The sequence below is a fragment of the Bubalus bubalis genome, chromosome 1, assembly GCF_019923935.1.
Source record: "Bubalus bubalis isolate 160015118507 breed Murrah chromosome 1, NDDB_SH_1, whole genome shotgun sequence".
Lineage (NCBI taxonomy): Eukaryota > Metazoa > Chordata > Mammalia > Artiodactyla > Bovidae > Bubalus > Bubalus bubalis.
In genome coordinates, this window is record NC_059157.1 from 9,022,237 (window position 1) to 9,041,683 (window position 19,447).

Consider the following 19,447-nt stretch of genomic DNA (forward strand, 5'->3'; position numbering starts at 1 on the left):
TGTGGTGTGTGGATGTGTGTATGTGTGGTTGTGTGTATGTGATGTATATGTGATGTGTATATGTGGTGTGGTGTGTATATGGTGTGTGTGTGTGTATGTGGTGTGTGATGTGTGTGGTGTGTGAGTGTGTGTATATGTGTATGTGTGGTTTCTGTGTATGTGATGTATATGTGATGTGTACGTGTTGTGTGTATGTGGTGTGTTGTGTATGTGGTGTGTGTGTGTGTTGTGTATGTGGTTTGTGTGTGTGTGGTGTGTATGTGGTGTGTGCATATGTGATATGTGATGTGTATGTGGTGTGTTGTGTATGTGGTTTATGTACATGGAGTGTTGTGTGAGTGGTGTGTGTGGCACACACACATTCTGGTTCTCACCATCACTTTCCACGCTGGTCTTCCTCATCCCTGAAATGAGACTCAGCTCCTGTGCTCTCCTTAAAGCACCTGCGAGAAACAGCCGTGAAGACAGCGGGAGAGGAACAGCTCACCTTCTGCAATGGTGCCTTGCATTTAGATGGGGACTTGTATTCCCATTTTAAATGTAAACAGCTCCTTTCCCTGAAGAAACACAAATACACAGATGAGCTTCCGTTATGACTGCTTCCTGAGGGAAGGGCGGTGGCTTTTGCCTCACCAACAGTGCCGAGGGCATCCGCTGTTCAGCCCTCCCCTGGGACCCCAGCCGGTCCTGCGCTCTTCCGTGGCTCAGCCTCGTCACCCATATTCCAAGTGATGACAGCAAGAGAGTCCGTTCATTCATTCAGTCCTTATTACTCTCCTGTGATCACGCCTCTTCTTGGCGCATTTCCTGGGGATGCCACAGGGCAGGTGTCACCTTACACTAGGCATCCTTGGGAAGGAGGCTCAAAGTCCACAGGGGACTGTTCTCTCTCTTGGGTACCCCTCGGGGCGCCCCGCTCCCCACTCAGGCTCGGGGCCGGGGCTGGCTCCAGCTGGTCTCACCCTGGTCTTGGTTCCTTGCGTGCAGAGCTGGCCCGGGAGCTGCAGTTCAGCGTGGACGACATCAACAGGATCCGCGTGGAGAACCCCAACTCCTTGCTGGAGCAGAGCCTGGCCTTGCTGAACCTCTGGGTCACCCGTGAAGGCCAAGACGCCAAGAGTCAGTACCAGGGCGGGGGCGCAGCTGGGACCCTTCTCTCCCCAAAGCCTGTGCCAGGAGCTTACCAAGCAGTTCTCCCCAGAACTTCTCCCTCCAGATTCCTGGGGTGCTGTTGACCTTTGGAACCAATCATTCTGCATACTCTGTCTCTCACACATACATACACAAGTGCACACACACGCAGGCACACACCTCTGAGGGTCCCTGGTCTTCTGGGCAATCCCGCCAGGAGGGCACAGCAGAACCTGGGCCATGACCTCTTCCCATTCTCAGGATGAGTTTGCAATCACACCAGGACCCCTAAAAGACCGCATCTGTGTAGGGTGTGTGCCTCTTGGTTGAATTTATCAAACGAGGACTGTCCCCTCAGAGCCCAGCCAGGAGTCCCCTCGGATGCAGTTCTTGTTCCCCCAGGATTTTCTTCAACCTGGAGGGAAGATGTGACTCTCTTTTCAGCTCCTCAACCACATTCCCGAACACAAAACACCAAGAGAAACTGAGCGTTTACATTTGCATCTCAGATCAACTGGCAAAGACCAAAGATTTCCAAAGGACAGACTCCAATTCTTCTCTCTCTCATTTTCTCGTAGTATTCTTCTTGTCATTGTTCTGTTGTTTAGTCGCTAAGTTGTGTCCAACTGTCTGCCACCCCATGGACCGTAGCTCGCCAGGCTTCTCTGTCCATGGGATTCTCCAGGCAAGAATACTGGAGTGGGTTGCCATTCCCTTCTCCAGGGGATCTTCCCGACCCAATGTTTCCTGCATTGGCAGGTGGATTCTTTACTGCTGAGCCACCAGGGAAGCCCCAGTATTCCTTTTGGGTTACAAATGAAAAAAGTCTTTCCATGCCTTGAAATTCACCACTGTTGGGGTTTGGAAAAGGTCTTAAAGGATAACAAAACCCAAGCCTCCCTCACTTTACTGTGCTTCAAAGATACTGCACTTCTCCCCCCAGATTCCTCAGGTCTGTTGGTGCCAATTTCCAGCAGCATCTGCTCATTTTGTGTGTGTCACATTTGGGGAATTCTCTCAGCATTTCACATTTTCTCATGATGACTGCATTTGTCTCGCTGATCTGTGATCAGGGTCCTTATGTGACTATGAAGACTCACTGAAGGCTCAGAGGAGAGTTTGCATTTTTTGGCCATAAAATACCTTTAAGATATGTACCTTGTTTTTTTCTGGACGCAATGCTATTGCACACTTAATAGACTAGAGTGTGGTGTAAATGTAACTTTCATATGCACTGTGTATCAGTTGCTCAGTCCTGTCTGACTCTTTGCCACCCGACCGACTGAAGCCCTCCAGGCCCCTCCCTCCATGGAATTCTCCAGGCAAGAATACTGGAGTGGGTTGCCATTCCCTTTTCCAGGGGATCTTCCCGACCCAGGAATCGAACCCTGGTCTCCGACATTGCAGGCAGATTCTTCACCATCTGAGCCACCAGGGAAGGCCCTGGAAAATCAAAAAGTTTGGTTTCTGGCTCTTGTTGGCTTTATTGCATAGTGTGGACGGAAACTGCATCATCTCCAGGTCTGCCTGACTTCTCCTAGAGGTAGTTTGTTTGGACTTTTAGAAAAGAAGGGGCCTGCAACCCCGACCCCCGCGCGCGCGCGCGCACACGCACGCACACACACACACACACACACACACACACACACACTCAGAGCCGCGCAGGCGGCCCAGCGAGCGCCCTCTCCCTCCGCTCTGCCCGCAGTGGAGAACCTGTACGCCGCCCTGCGGAACATCGACCGCGGCGAGATTGTGAACATGCTGGAGGGCTCGGGCAGGCAGGGCCGCAGCCTCAAGCCCGACCGCCGGCCCGCCGACCGGGACTACTCGTCGTCCCCCTCCCAGATGAATGGTGAGTGTCCCTCGGGCGTGGGGGTGCAGGCCGAGCCGCCGCCGCCGCCTGACCCTCCCCGGAACCTTCTCACCCGGTGGCCGGAGGTCAATCTCCCTCTGGATGGGCGGTGGTGAGAGCAGAGGTGATGGGGGTCCCGGGGGCGGGGGGCCCAGCAGGATAGGAGGGGCGGCTGCCGCCCCCGCTCCGCTACCCTCCCCTGCTTGCCGCGCCCTCCAGCTCTGTGCAGACCCACCTGAGACCCCCGTCTGTCGGTAGGCACGAGGTTCTGGCGCAGGTCTCGGTTGGGGACCAGCGGAGAGGTGTCCTTAAGCCCTCCTGCTGCCCCTTCTCTGGGGCTAAGCGGGCTTTTTCCTTCAAGCCGGTTTTTGCTTTTGTCTCCCTTTTTTCTCACCCCATCCATTCCCCATCACTTGTTTGGATGCGGTTTGGCCTGGCACAGAGCCCCTCCCCCTCCGGTGACCCCGCTCCACGGGGGCTTGACCTTTGCCCCCAGCACCCCTCTGCGGCCTTTAGGACACCTTCCTTGCAGCAGAGGACGGCCATGTGGGGAGCAGGGCCCAGATCCCGTTTCCCCTCCATCTGCGTCTGTAATCAGAGCACACAGAGGCAGGCCCAGCCACCTCTTGCTGGGATGGTGGGAGCTGGGACCCTTCCTTCCTCTTGATCTCTTGACTCCACGTGCTGGGCCATCAATCTCTTTAAAACCCACAAGTTGGATCAGAGACCTGAGGTTCCTTACAGGCCTCGAAAAACAATTTGGTTCTGGGGACCGGCTTTCCAGGTGCAGGGTATGCTCCTCCACCCTACCCCTCCAGCTTGCCCACTGACCTCCCCCCGCTCCTAGGTCACCAGCATCCCGGCCACTCCCACATGTGTGCCCCCATGCAGGCCCCTGTGACCGGAGCTTGTGAGAGAGTGGAGGCAGGGGGCAGGGGGCAGGGGCCTCCCCAGTGAACGCCGAGCCCCTCACACTGGTCTCTCTCCCCGAAACCTGGCGTCCAGCGCCCCCGAGCACAGGACTCATCAGATGACTGCGTCCTACTGCCTTTCTCTTCTGCCTCTGACCTCACCTGGGCTGCTGCTCTCGCTCACATTGCCTGCCTTCACTGCCTCACTCCCGGCGGCCAGGGTTCAGGGCTCTCAGCCTCCCCAGATGCTTTTCTCAAGGACCCCCAGCCTGCCCCCTGGGGTGGGGGTGGGGGGCTGCCTTTCCAGCCAGGGCCTGTGTGCAAGCTCCAGGCTGTCCCCGGGGAGGAGGCACACTCTCAGCCCCAGCGTCCAGGGCTCCCAGACCAGCCCTCTCCCTGCCCCTTGGGAGACTGGCTGGACATGACGGGGACCGCTGAGTGACTGACTCTCTTTCACAAGGACTGAGGAGGGGGTGGCCGAGAAACGCTGCAAACTGGGGGAAATCAAGAGATGAGACACTTTGCCCTTTTTTAACTAGATAACCAGTCACTTTGTTGGGTTTATTAACAGAAGCCCAGACTTGGTTCAGTCAAGGCAAGGCAGCAAGTTTTGAGGATTTTGTACCCCAAATCTATGGACACCGGGCACATAGAATTATATGAGGATAAACAAGGCAGGTACAACAATTAAAAACCTGTCAAGGGGACAGATCCTAAGCCAAGTGTTCTTATCACAATTTAAAAAAAAAAAAGTTTTTTTTAAGGGCAGTTACATACCCAAGTATTTATGAATGTCTCTTCTGGCCCTGGGACTCCCGTGGGGCCTGGAGACTCTAAAGCCCGAGCAGAGAGTTCTAACCCCCATGGGCCCGAGCCCCGTGCCCCGTGACTGTGGAAGGGCAGTCCAGTTGGGCCGCTCATTTGGCAAATATTCTTTGAACACTTGTCACCTGCCAGAGGTTGTTCTAAGCCAGGCAGATAAGTCAGTTCTCAAACAGACCCCAAAAGGAGCAAAGCCCCAAACTCAGCCTTCATGGAGCTTGCCTTCTGTTGGGACAGGCAAGCAAAAATTTATGGAAGTGAGTTAGATAATGTGCTAGCAGGGTGATGAGGGGAAAAAATTGGAGTCAAGCAAGGTTGGAGTGTGGGATTGAGGAGTTAGACAGTCGGGTAGGAGTGGGTAGCATGTGAACAGAGGCTGGAGAGAGAGGTGGGGTAGGCATGTGAACTGGGGAGAGAGTGCCCCGACCAGCAGTTTGGGCAGAGGCCCCGAGCAGGTGGGCCTGGTGCGTCTGCAGAGCATGGAGGGTCCAGAGAGGAGGACAAGAGGGCAGGGGCCGCAGGAGGCCAGCTCCTCCAGGCTGCAGTGGGGACGCTGGTTTTACTGGGAAGGCGATAGACAGCCATGGCCGGTCTGGAGCAGAAGAGTCCTGAGAGCTGACGAGTTGACCAGGGGTCCTCCCCACTTTGATTGCAGACACACTCTGAACGCTTCTGTGCTTCCTGGCTGCTCTGTCGCCTGTCAGCCCTTCCGAACCCCTCGTCCCGTGGGTGTCCCGACAGACGTGGGCCGTGTGCCCTGCGTGCTCGCTCCCGCCAGGCCGGAGCAGACACTCAGACATCCGCTTGGTCCATCCTGGCCTTTCGGGGCACCGGAGCTGGCTTCTGTGTGTTTTTCCTGCCTTCTGCCTTCCTGTCCCTGGAAGACCATGCCCTCCTTGCCCAGGGAGGAGGAGCAGGAAGGATCAGAGGTGGAAGAGCAGGCAGACGGCTGCCCCCTGCACTTCCTCTGGCTTTCTGTTCCCGGGCCAGCCCGGCTCTCATGCTGATGGCCACGGCATTCCCTTGTTTCCTTTGTGCTTTCCCTGCCCTCTGCTCGTCTGAGCCTCCCTCGGCCACCATGGGCACTCAGGGCGGTGATTGGTTGCTCTGTGGTTTCAGGAAGATAGGAACCCGAGCTCTCTCATCCATCCTTCCTGGCTCTTCTTGCTGGGTTTGTCTGGACTGGCCGGGGCGGAAGGGCCAGTTTGCTTCTCCTGTACAGGAGAGAACTACCCCAGAATCTGGGAATAAATGTGAAATGTGAAGGAAAAAACCTGCCCATAGAGCAAAAACAAAACAAAACAAAACTGTGTTCCTAAAAATAAAGGATTTCTCATATGAAAGGGAAAGATGGGTATCTCATATCCCATTCAGTCAACTCCATTTGATTTCATGGGTTGGATGCAACGTCTACTTGGAAATATAATATGTCTTGTTTCTTTCGAGTCTTAGCCCAGCTAGGGAAGTGTGGCTTCCGTCTGAGGTCAGGCTGTCTGTCCACCTCTTGTCGAGTCTGCTGCTGACATCAAATTATTAGGGTCGTCGTTACATCTGGGTTAACAGAGACCCCAGGTGACAGCTGAGATAAGGAGGGGCTGGAATCAGGGGGTGGATACTGCTGGATTGTCCTGCCCCAAGGCTGTGTGTTTGATTGCTTGTTACCTGATTTCCCCAAAATACAACCCCTAGGGGACAGCTCTAGACAGAGGGATGGGCTGGTGACCCAGGTATGGTAGGGTCACGAGAAACTGCTCAAGAGACAGGCACTTCTGGATCTCAACCAGAGGACTCAGCCAACCTTCCTGTGCTCTGGTCCACCCAGACTTTGTTTGCTAGTTCTCGCTGAGCATGGCCTCTGCTCAGTAGGAATCCCCACTCCATTGGGTATGGCCACCTACAGCCTCAGATCCATGCTTGTGGGGTGTGTGGGGGGTCAGTGGGGTCTTCTGGAGACTCAGAGGAGGCAGGGAGCATAGCCCCCAAACCCTGTGATCAGGGAAGGGGCTCCAGGATAAACATGAGGTAGAAAGAAGTCCTGAGGAAGGGTGTGCATGAGTTCTCTTTGTGGACACACTTTCATTTGGGTGAAATTCCATTCATGTGAACCCCAGGAAGTTTCAAGGTGGTAAAGTCACCAAAAATGAGACTCAGGCATACTGTGACTGGCAGAGTTATTACCCTCTCTCACCTTTAATCAAATCTTACTGAGATTCCCAGGAGTGACAGAATGTTTATCCAACCATATCTGAGGAGCTGTCTGAGATGCAGTCCACTTCTGGCTAAGATAAGGCAACAAGTACTGAACATATCCCTCCTGCTTAAAACAAGCAAAAAATGGACAAGCTATATGAAACAGCAGTTCTCAAGACACTGACATCAGGCAGTAAAGGTCAGTTATATACGAAATGTGGAAAATAAATGAGATGAACCCTACAATTGCCTGGATTACTGCCTCAAAAGAGTTTCTAACTCATGGAGGAAGGAAGAGAAATCCAGAAGACCCCCTGGTTAAGGAGAAGTTGCTGGAAGTCCAAGGAGATCAGGGCAGCTGGAATTCCCTAGAGAGACAGCTGCACAGAGACAGCACTCTGGAGAGCTTCAGAAGGTCCCCCACAAATTTTGGTTGATTATTAATCATCTATTCCCAACAGTCAGACTGATGGCCACAGATGTTGCATAGGGAACACAGAGTGGTCCTTCTCAATAATGGAGAATGATTAGCCCTAGATTGATCAATGTTCCCACCTAATTAACCTTGAAAGCAAAACTCAAGAGGATCAAACTGTTTTCAAGTAACTCAATGACATAACAGAACAAAGCTTAAGAATCATTTGTTGTTCAATGTTAAGTCATGTCTGACTCTTCATGACCCCATAGACTGGCTCCTCTGTCCTCCACTATCTCCCAGAGTTTGCTGAAATTCATGTCCACTGAGTCAGTGATACCACCCAACCATCTTATCCTCTGCTGCTCCCTTCTCCTTTTTGCCTTTAATCTTTCCCAGCATCAAGGGCTTTCCCAATGAGTCAGCTCTTCACATCAAGTGGCCAAAATATTGGAGCTTCAACTTCAACAACAATCTTTCCAATGAATATTCAAGGTTGATTTCCTTTAGGATTGACTGGTTTGCTTTCCTTGCAGTCCAAGGGACTCTAAAGAATTGTTACAGGAATACAAAATATCCAGCACCCAACAAGATAAAATTCACAGTGTCTGACATTCAAATAATCCAATTAAAGATTATCAGGCACACATTCAAAGAGGCAGGGAAACGAAACCCATAATGAGAAGAAAAATCAATCAATTAAAACTGATGCAGATGTTAGAATTAGTAGACAAGAATGGTAAAACAGTTATTATAACTATTTCAGATGTTCCAAAAGTCAAGTAGAAACTTGGAAGATGTTTTTTAAAGACCCAAACCAATCCCCTAGAGATGAAACTACAAGATATAGGTTGAAAAATACACTGAATTAAATTTCATTAAAGAAGAAAAAGTGAACTTGGCAACATAGTAATAGAAACTCTCCAAAATGAAACACAGGAACAACAAAAAATCTTTAAAAGCATCAGTGAGCTATGGAGCAATTTCAGGTGGCCTAATATTTGTGAAATTAGTTTCCAGCAGAGAAAGGGGCTGGAAAAGTATTTGAAGAATTAATGGCCCAGAATTTTCCAAGTTGACAAAAACAATAATTACACAGATCCAAGAAGTTCCGTTAACCACATGAAACATGAAGTCTACTATACCAAGGCACATTTTAAACAAATTAGTCAGAACCAGTGATAAAGTTTTTAAAGTAGCCAAAGGTGGGGGGAAAGATGCATTATATATGGAGATAAAGATAAGGATTACATCATATTTCTCACTGGGAAAAATGGAAGTAAGTCAGCAGAGCAATATCTTTAAAGTAGGACACATCTTTAAAGTAGAACATCTCTAAAGTAACCTAGAATTCTATACCCAGCAAAAATAACTTCCAAAAATGAAAGCAAATAAAGACATCGCCAGACATACAAAAACAGAAGGAAGTCGTCAACAGGAAGTGACTGCTACAAGCAATTTTTTTTTCATAAAACGTCCTTCAGGCCAAAAGAAAAATGACACCAGAAAGAAATATGGATTTACATGAACGAATGAACAGTGCCCAAAATGCTAACTATAAGGATAATACATAATTTTCTCATTATTTAAATCTCTTTAAAAGATAACTGTTTAAACAAAATAATATAATGTTGTATTTATAACATATACAAAAGTGACATGTATTACAACGATGGTACAAAAGTTTAAAAAGTTGAGAGAGAAAAATGGAAGTATATTATTGTAAGGTTCTTATACTATATGCAAAGTGTTATTGTATCACTTAAAAGTAGACTGGGGTAGTTTAATGATGTATGCTAGAAGCCCAAAAGCAATTCCTAAACTACTCAAAGAATCATAGCTAATCAGCCATCCAAAGAGATAAAATGGAAATTTTCAATTAACCCAAAAGAAGGCATAAAAAGGGCTTCCCTGGTGGCTCAGCGGTAAAGAACCCACCTGCCAGTGCAGGAGACATGGATCTGATGCCTGATCTGGGAAGATCCCACATGCTATAGAGCTACTAAGCCCATGTACCACAACTACTGGACCTGTACTCTAGAGCCGGGGAGCCGCAACTACTGGGCCCAAGCACCCTAGAGCCCGTGCTCTGCAACAAGGGAGGGCACTGCACTGAGAAGCCCATGCACCACAGTTAGAGAAAGACTTGTGCAGCAGCAAAGACCTAGCACAGCCAAAAATAAATAAATAAAATTTTTTTTTAAAGGCATAAAGAAAGGGAAAAGAGAACAAAAAACTGATGGGACAGAAGTAGAAATTAACAAATGATAGATTTAAACCTAACCACATTAATAATCTCATTACTGTAAATTATCTAAAAAAAAAATTAAAAGGCAGATATAAAGGTAAATTTCAACTATATACTGCCTACAGGAAATGTCTTTAAGTATAAAACACAAATCCCTTAAAAGTCAAAGGGTGAGAAAACATAAACTATGCTAACGCTAATCAAAAGCAGACTGAAGTGGCTGTAGTAATATCAAACAAGTAGATGTAAGAACAAAGAATGTTACCAGGGATAAAGAAAATAATTTCATAAGGATAAGCAGTCCATCAAGAGGGCATCGCAGTCTTAAATGTTAATGCACCAGTAACATAGCTTTAAAATACATGAGCAAAATCTGAGAAAACCACAGTGAGGAATAGACAGGACCACAGTTATAGTGGGAGATTTCAATACCCCCATCTTGCTAATTGATAGAACAAGTAGAAAAATGAGTACCCAGATAGATTTGAACAGCAGTCATTCACCTTGACCTGATTGACATTCATGGAACGTTCCACCCAATGACAGCAGAATACAGTCTTTTCAGTTGCGCCTGGAACAGACCAACATAGAGCATATTCTCAACCAAGGGCCCCGACCCCTGGGCCACAGTCCACCTGTTAGGAACAGCAGGATTGAGTGGCGGGCGAGTGAGCGAAGCCTCATCTGTATTTGCAGCTGTCCTCAATACCCGCATCACTGCCGGGGCTCCGTCTCCTGTCAGAGCGACCGTGGTGTTCGGTTCTCAATAAATCGAATACAATAAATGCAATGCGCTTGAATCATCCTGAAATCATCTCCTGCACCTGGTTCATGAAAAAAACTGTCTTCCACGGAACTGGCCCCTGGTGCCAAAAAGGTTGGAGACTATTGTCCTAGACTATAAAGCAAGTCTTGATAAATATCAAAGAATTTAAGTCATTCAATGTATATTCTCTGACCACAGTAAATTAAATTACAAGACAATAACCAAAAGATACGTAGGAACTCTCAGACATTTGGAAGCTAAATAATACACTTTGAAGTAACCCATGGGTCAAAGAAGAGAGCAAAAGGGAAATTAGAGAGTATTTTGAATGGAATGAAAATGAAAACACGTGATGTCAAAATGTATGGGATGCCAGCAAAGCAGTATTAGGGGAAATTTATAGCACTAAACATCCACATTAAATGAGAGAAAAGTTCTCAAGTCAGTTACCTCAGCTTTGTAATATTTTAAGATATTGTAAAAAGAACAAATTAAACCCAAAGTAAGCAGAAGGAAGATAATAAAGATCAAAGCAGAAATTGATGAAACTACAAACAGAAAACACTAAAGAAAATCATTAAAACCAAAAGCTGGTTCTTTGAAATGATCAATAAATTGATAAGCACCCAGCCAGACTGATCATGAAAGAGAAGAAAAGAATTGCCAATATCAAGAATAAGAGGTAATATCACTGAAGATTCTATAGGAAGTAAAAGCATGATAATACTATGATAATTTTATTCCAGTAAATTTGAAAGCATAAGTGAGATTGACAAAGTTCTTGGAAAATACAAACTCAAAGCTCACATAAGAAGAAAGAGATACTCTGAATATAGTGAAGAAATTAAATGCATAATTTAAAACATTCCCACCAATTTGTAAGTTGGTGCAACCACTATGGAAAATAGTACGGAAGTTCCTCAAAAAACTGGTTGCCATGTAATCCTGCACTCCTACTCCTGGGTATATATCCAAACAAAATTATTATTTGAAGGTGCATGCGCCATAATGTTTGCTGAAGCACTGTTTACAGTTGTCGAGACAAGGAAACAACCTGTCCATCAACAGATGAATGGATAAAGAGGATGTGGTACATATATACAATGGAGTATTACTCAGCCATTAAAAAGGATGAAATAATGCCATTTGCAGCAACATGGACGGACCTAGAGATTATCATACAAAGTGAAGTAAGTCAGACAGAGAAAGACAACTACCATGTCATGTCACTTATATGTGGACTCTAAAATATGACACAAATGAACTTATCTATGAAACAGAAACAGATGCAGACATAGAGGAAGGACGTGTGGTTGCCAAGGGGGAGGGGAGCTGGGGAAAGGGCGGACTCGGAGTTTGGGATCAGCAAATGCAGGCTATTATATACAGGATGGATAAGCAACAAGGTCCTACTGTGTAGCACAGGGAACTAGATTCAACATCCTATGATAAAACAGAATGGCAAAGAATATGAAGAATATATATGTATATAACTGAATCACTTTGCTGCACAGTGAAAATTAAGACAACATTGTAAATCAACTATACTTCGATAAAACAAATTAATAAAAAAAGAAAACATTCCCACCAAGAAAACTCCAAGCCTAGATGACTTCACTGGCGAATGCTACCAAACATTAAGGAAGAAATAACTCACTCAGAAAATTTTAAAGGACATAATATTTCCCAGCTCATCCTATGAGGGCCGCTTTACATTTTTGGTCAAAAAGAAAAGGAAAGAAAGAAAGCCATTAAAGAAAAACTACAGACCGATAAGGAGTGAGCATTTATGCAGAAACTCTAAATTTTAGCAAATCCAAATACAACACTATTTAAAAGGACAATGCATCACGATCAAGCGGGGTTCGTCCAAGGAATGCAAAATAGTTGAATATTCAAAAATAAATCAGCATCTGGTTTTGCATGTAAGGAGCATGGATGTCACCACACCATGCTGACAACAAGTAAAAAGCTAAACACTTTGAAAAATCAGTAACTCTTCTAGAATCTTTAGGAGAAGTGAGGACTTAGGGCAAATTAGTATCCCCCAAATTGGACAGTCTGATCGGTGAATATGAAGAGTAGCAATTTACTGGAGCAGAGACCTAAAGGCATCTACAAAAAAGCCTGAAGCTAACATTACACTTGATGGGGAAAGACTGAGTGCTTTCCTCCCACATTCAGTGACAAGACAGCCATGTCTGCTCCTCCTGCTGCTGCTTTTTTTCTTTTCTTTTTTTTAAATATTTATTTGTTTGGCTGCACCTGGTCTTAGGCCACTCAGGTCTTCAATCTTCCTTGCAGTGTGTGGGATCTCCTAGTTGCAGCATGCGATATCTTGTTCCCTGACCAGGAATGGAACCCCGGCCCCTGCACTGGGAGTGAGGTGTCTTAGCCACTGGACCACCAGGGAAGCCCCACTGCCCCTGCTTCTGTTCACCACTGTCCTTGAGATGCTACTGGTACAATAAGGCAAGTAAGAGAAATAAAAGGCAGCTAGATTGGAGAGGAAGAAGTAAACTGTCTTTGTTCACGGACAACATGATAGATATAAAAATCCGATGGAAGCTAATAAATGAGTTTGGTGAGGTTGCAGGATACAATTTCAGTATATAAAAAAATCAATTGAATCCTATATACTAGCGGTGAAAAAGTACAAACTGAAATTAAAAAAAGAATAGCCTTTACAATAACATTGAAAAAACAGAAATACTTGGAGGTGAATCTGATAAAAGATGTAGAAAATATACACTGAAAACTACAGAACACTGCTGACAGAAATTAAAGAAGACCTGAGCAAACTCCAGGAGATCGTGGAGGACAGAGGAGCCTGGTGTGCTGCAGTCCGTGGAATCGCCAAGAGTTGGATACGACTCAGCAACTGAGCAACAACAAATAAATGGAGAGATCCACTGTTCTCATGGGTCAGAAGACTCAGTACTGGTGTCAGTTCTCCTCGAAATGATCGAAATATCTGATGCAGCCCAATCAAATCCCAGTAGGCTTTTTTGTGAAAAGTGACAACGTTGTTCTAAAATTTATATGGAAAAGACCTAGAACATCCAAAACAACTTTGAAAAAGGACAAAGTTGAAGGATTTACAGTGACTTCAAGAAATGGCAACCCACTCCAGTATTCTTGCCTGGAAAATCCCATGGACACAGGGGCCTGGGGGGCTATTGTCCATGGGGTCACAAAAGAGTCAGACACGACTTGGTGACAGAACAAGAAGGTTTATTACAAAGCTACAGTGACCAATGCAGTGTGGTATTGCCATAAAGATAGATAAGTCAGTGAGTCCAGACATAGAACCACACATACAGGAACAACTGATATTCAGCAAAGATAATTCAGTGGATCATTTTTACCACATATCATGCTGGAGCAATTGGACATTTATATGCAGAAATGAACTTTGATTCACTTACATCATATACAAAAATTAAATCAAAATGGATCATAGGTTAAATGTAAAACCTGAAACTATAAAACCTTTTGATTAAAACATAAGAAAAAAAAAATCTTAGAGATCTTGGATAAGGCAAAGATCTCTTATATGTGATACCAAAAAGCGCAACCCACAAAAGAACAAATCAACAAGTTGGACTTCATCAAAAACATCTGCCCTTCAAAATGCACTATAAAAAATGGAAAAAAAAAAAAACCAAGCTACTGATTGGGAGAAAGTATTGGCAAATAATCATCTGATATAGGACTTGTATCCACAATACATAAAGAACTCTCAAAACTCAATAATAAAAAAACAACCCAAGCTTTAGAATGAGCACAAGATTTTAACTTAACCAAGAAGATATACAAATGGCAAACAAGCACACAAAAAGATACTCCGCATTATTAGTCATCAGGGAAATACAAATTAAAACTATTGATATAAGGAGGTACACTACACAGCTGTAAGAAGAACTAAAGTGAAAAAGACTCACCATACCAAGTGTTGAGGATGTGGAGAGCCTGGGACCCCCATGCACTGCTGGTGGGAATGTAAATGGGCCACTTGGGAAAAAACTTTGGTTGTTTCTTGAAAAGTTAAAGATATCCCAACAGTGTGACCTAGCCATTCAGCAAAAACAATGGATGAATTGTCAATACATGCAACAACATGGATGAAATTAAGCTAAGTTAAAAAAACACAACAACAACAACCCAGACACAAAGATTCCACACTGTATAGCTCCATTCAGATAAAATTCTGGCAAATGCAACTAATGTAGAGTGACAGAAAGCAGATCAGTGGTTACCTGGGGGTAGGGTGGCGGAAGGAAGGACTGCAAAGAAGCCTGAGGAAAACTTTCAGGGATGATGAATGGCCCCCTCGTCACTGTGCTGATGGTTTGTTTCATGGGTGTTTCCCTGTGTCCAAAATTATCAGATCATCTACTTTAAATGCATGCATTTAGGGCTTCCTCCATGGCTTACGGAGTGATAAAGAGTCCGTCTGCCAACCTAGGGGACACGGGTTCAATCCCTGGTCCAGGAAGATTCCACATGCCACGGAGCAGCTACGCCCGTGTGCCATAACGACTGAGCCTTTGCTCTACAGTCTGGGAGCCACAGTTCCTGAGCCCACATGCCTCAGCTGCTGAAGCCTGCGCACCCTGAAGCCTGTGCTCCACAGCAAGAGAAGCCACCACAATGAGAAGTCCTCGCACGGTAACTAGAGAGTAGCCCCCATCGCTGCAACTAGAGAAAAGCCTTCAGAGCAACGAAGACCCAGCACAGCCAAATAAATTATATATATATATATATATATATATATATAATCTGCATTTATCATATGCCAACTGTACCTCCATGAAGCTATCTTTAAAATATTGTATTGGCAAAATCTAGAACCACTCTGTGTCCCTTAAGCAAGTTGCTAAATCTCTAGTTTCCTCATCTATAAGGTAGGAGTAATGTTGTGACAAATAAAAATAACATGTTGGATATATTTTCATGAGAGAGAACTCAATTAGTAATGGTAATAATGGAATAATGCTTTCAAGAATAATAACAAGAAGAAAACTAATTATGTGATTCTGAAATGGCCTGCTCATCTCTACCTGCAGAGATTTCTGTGGAGGGTTGGAAGGCCGTGGCCCTGGTTTTCCAGTTCGGTCATAATCTCACACATAATGACTTGGTGTCACTATTGTGGGAGGCTCCGATGCACATGTGTCCCCTACCCTCTGCTTTGTTCTTCCCAGTTTGGCCAGAGCTGGGGGGCTCCCTTGGTCCCTGTCACTGCACAGCCCTCCCGCCAGCCCACACCACCCCCAGACACCATGGTTTCTTCCTCCTTCTCCTAATTTGGGGATGCAAAACCACGTAGACGTGTAGGAGTCTTGTAGATCAGGCAGGAGGAAAGCTCCCATGGAAGATTAGGAGAGTCAAGCACGTAGCTCGCTTGCCCGCAACCTTGCGCACCTGTCCTCATTGGCCGTCGCCGTTTCACAACTTATGGGCCAGGTCATCCATCCTGGTTCCAGTGTCCCTCCTGATTCTGAAGGCTCTGCACGGGGACAGTCTTCTTGTCCTCGGAGTGGACAGTCCCGGGAACCAGCTGGGGAGATCGGGGGTAGGTTCAGAGATGGAGGATCCAGGTGAGCTGGAGTCATTGGGAAAACGTCGTGAAAGAAAGAGGACGAAGAGAACCTGCGCCTGTGTGTGTGTGTGTGTGTGTGTGTGTGTGTGTTTGTGCGTGCGTGAACGCCTGTGTGTTTATAGTCCCCAACCCTTTAGCACGTACGGGGCCTGCCATGGAAGCAGACCTCAGTATTTTTTGGTGGGAGACGTGAGTGAATGAGGACAGCTGAGCTCTGTCAGAAGTCTAGCAGCTGGAGGGCAGGAGCTGAGGCCCAGTTGGGCGTGAGGTGGGCCAGTCTGGCCAGGAGAGGGGCTAAAAGCCTGGACGCAGCAGAGGGGGCCGAGTGACGTCCGAGTGGCTGGATGGAGAGTGTGGACACTGTGTTAGGGGCCTCTCTGGGCTGCTGGAAGGGCCCCTGGAGGCCCTGCAGGGCAGCCCCACCCACGCCGCAGGTCCCTTTGGGCTCTGCCGGATCTTCAGAGGTTGTGGGCGCAGGCGTACTCCCGGGGCCCCAGACTACCTGGACCCAGTGGAGAATTTTGTCTTCTAGCCTTTCCCCTGCCTGTGGATCAGCACCGGCTCCAAAGCAAGGGCAGCGATCCCCTCCCTCACCGCAGTTAGAAGGGGCTGAGGCTCCTAACACACACACCTATCTCACACTCATGCCTGCGCCCCCACAGTATCCTGACATCTCCACACCAGACCCAGTCAGGAAATTGTCCGAGGTCGGGGTCCTGGCACGTCCCCAGGGAACAGGCGTGGGACCAGGCCGCAGGTCAGGGGCCCAGGCCCTCCGGCTCCCCGCCCACGGGCTCACGGCTGACCCGGCCGGAGCAGGCAGACTTGCGAAGGAGCAGTGATGTGCCTGGCACCTCGTGGGCCCTCTGACCCGGCCTCCCGCTGTTAACCCTGGAGGACCCCCCCCCCCCCCCCCCCGCCAACCTCGGTGCCACTTTAGACCCTTCCCAGTTCCTGGAATCCATACGCCGCTGCTTGCAGACGGCTAACCCCATCCCAAACCTCCTCGGGGTTTCCAGTTTGACCACCGCGCCGAGGTATGCGGATGCTCTCTGTGCTCGCCAGACCCCCACCCCCCACCCCCGGCAGGGGCACAGTCACCCACAGTGGCTCTGGGGTTGCCCCCCTCCCTTGGAGGTGCCTCCCTAACAGAGCAGCCCCCGCCCAGAGCTGTGCCCAGGGGACGTGGGTGCAACAAGAGAGCAGCCCCTCCTTCCGCGTGGCTGTCGGAAGGCTCGGGCGCAAGCCTTTGGATCAAGGCGTTTTGATCCTTGCTCTGGACTCGGAAGAGCAAGCGTTCCATCTTCTTCTCTTGGCGTCCAGCCCCCACCTCCGGCTTGCCCCGCGCCCTGTGCCCCAGAGCCTTGTCATCTTGCCCACGTGCCTGGGCAGCAGCCGCAAGGCTTGGGCAGCCCCGCCCCGGAATGCGCATGCCCGATCGTGGCCGAGCCTGTGCGTGCGAGTGAGTGGCCCTGCACGTGCGCACGCGTGACGGAGGGCGCCGCTGGAGCACGTCGTCCTCTGTCTGCCCATCCAGGTTACTCGTCGCTGCAGGACGAGCTGCTGTCCCCTGCCTCCCTGCACTACGCGCTCCCCTCTCCGCTGTGCGCAGACCAGTACTGGAACGAGGTGGCCGTCCTAGACGCCATCCCCTTGGCGGGCACGGAGCATGACGCCCTGCTGGAGATGTCTGACATGCAGGTGTGGTCCGCGGGCCTCACGCCCTCGCTGGTCACTGCTGAGGACTCCTCTCTGGAGTGCAGCAAGGCCGAGGACTCGGATGCCACCGGGCACGAGTGGAAGCTGGAGGGGGCGCTCTCCGAGGGACCCCAGGGCCCCACGCTGGGCTCTCTGGACCTCGTGGAGGACGACACGGTGGATTCAGATGCCACAAATGGCCTTATCGATTTGCTTGACCAGGAGGAAGGTCAGAGGTCAGAAGAGAAGCTGCCAGGTCATGAGAGGCAGGAGGACTCCACAGGTGCAGGGCAGGACTCAGAGCGTGAAGTGTCTCTTGTTTCAGGCCAGCAGAGGGTACACGCCCGCGTCTCAGAAACCCCCACCGTGAGTTGGGCGACGGACTTGAGCCAGGACAGGTAAGGGCAAGGGCTGGGCTGCCGGGCGGGGTGCCTTTTGCCATCCCGGGCTTCCGGGGGGAGCCTGTGCCTAGCAGCGAGTAAGGGGGAACTTTTATATGCTGCTGCCCCTCAAACCTTGTGTGCCAAACGCCCTGGAGGAAATAATTCAGTAAGGTGCCAGCTCGCCCCTGCGCCTCCCAGCCGGCACGCAGGCCTCTGTGTTGTGATAAAGAGTGGAGCTGCGTCTGCAAAGGCCAGTCCTTCCCCACCCCTCCTCCAACTCCGGTGCAGCCCCCAGGAGAAAGGCTGGGGGCGTTGGGATGGGGAGAGCGATTGTCAGGCTGGGACAAGCCACGGCCCTGGCAGTTCAGCAGAGCCGGGGGCCCTGGGCCCGGTCATTGCTGTGTCGATTGTTGAAAGCAAACCATAATTGGAAACCTGGAAGCTCCAGGGCCCAGGCAAGCGGGTGGGCAGTCACAGGGCCTGCATGTGACGGAGCTGATAAGGCTGCCCTTTCTAGTTACGCCTCTCCGGAGGAGTGAGGCCAATTGGGCTTATCTGGGCGGGACAGAGCATCAGCTGTTGAAGATGGTTCCTCTCTTGGGTAGCTCCTGGCCACACTTCCCGCTGTGAGAAGGCCTGGGACTCGGCCAGGCTGGCAGTGCAGGCGGAAGGGCCTCGTGCGCCTCGGTGGACACAGAGTGTCCAGGCCACGTCCATGCGATGGACAGCCCGCCGCACCCTGGCGCTTGGGCTAAGTGCAGAGGGGTCTTGGGGCGAGAGCGAGACAGACAGATGGACGAGTGACAGGTATCACCGTGGCCTCTGGGGCTGGCCCAGGAAGGGCGTGGCCGAGGCCCTGTCCTCCCTGTTGCTTTTCTCCTCAGTTTCCCCCAAGCACACGGTTCCTGTGCTCCCGGGAGGCCGCGGCCACCCCCGTGGAGCTCAGGTCCAGCCTGACCATGGGAAACCTGCTCCCCTGTCCCCTTCCCACCCGTGTCCCCCTCCCAGAAGCCCTGGCAGATGGCATGTCCCCAGGGAGGAGCTGCTCAGTGCGGCCCCATCCCCCAACAGGACGGAAAACAAAGCCGTTTGGGAGACAGGATAGCCGGGATTCATTCAGTGCCCCAGACAAACCCTTTGATTCTTGAGGAAAACTGGGCAGGCTGAGCGGTGAGGACCCAAGGTGAAACTGGGCCTCCCAAGCACCTGTAGTGGCCCTTTGCTCAACACGCGTGGACTGGATGCCCGTGTGTGCTGGCCACTGCACCGCTGTGACAGCAGCGTCCCTAGACAGGGACCGGGGCCTGGCGGCCAAGCCTCAGGGCATGACCGGCGGGCTCTGTGACCTGGGCCAGCCCTCCCGTGGGGACAGATGGATTTCATTCATTCACCCGACAGTGAGTATTGAGGCCAGCTGTGTGCCAGG

At 49.3% G+C, this 19,447-nt stretch overlaps 1 protein-coding gene across 7 annotated transcripts in view; it reads left to right on the forward strand.

Annotated features, from left to right (window-relative positions):
• Positions 1–19,447, forward strand: part of LOC102402461 (ankyrin-1) — a 108,551-nt gene that overhangs the window by 72,932 nt on the left and 16,172 nt on the right. For 5 of the 7 annotated variants that reach the window (XM_025277961.3, XM_025277944.3, XM_006078634.4 and 2 more), the window contains 3 exons: positions 988–1,119; positions 2,837–2,983; positions 17,478–18,036. In XM_025277961.3, the coding sequence (XP_025133746.3) occupies positions 988–1,119; positions 2,837–2,983; positions 17,478–18,036 (838 nt within the window). The remainder of the gene's footprint in view (positions 1–987; positions 1,120–2,836; positions 2,984–17,477; positions 18,037–19,447) is intronic. The other 2 variants (XM_025277969.3, XM_025277975.3) reach the window with 1 other exon arrangement.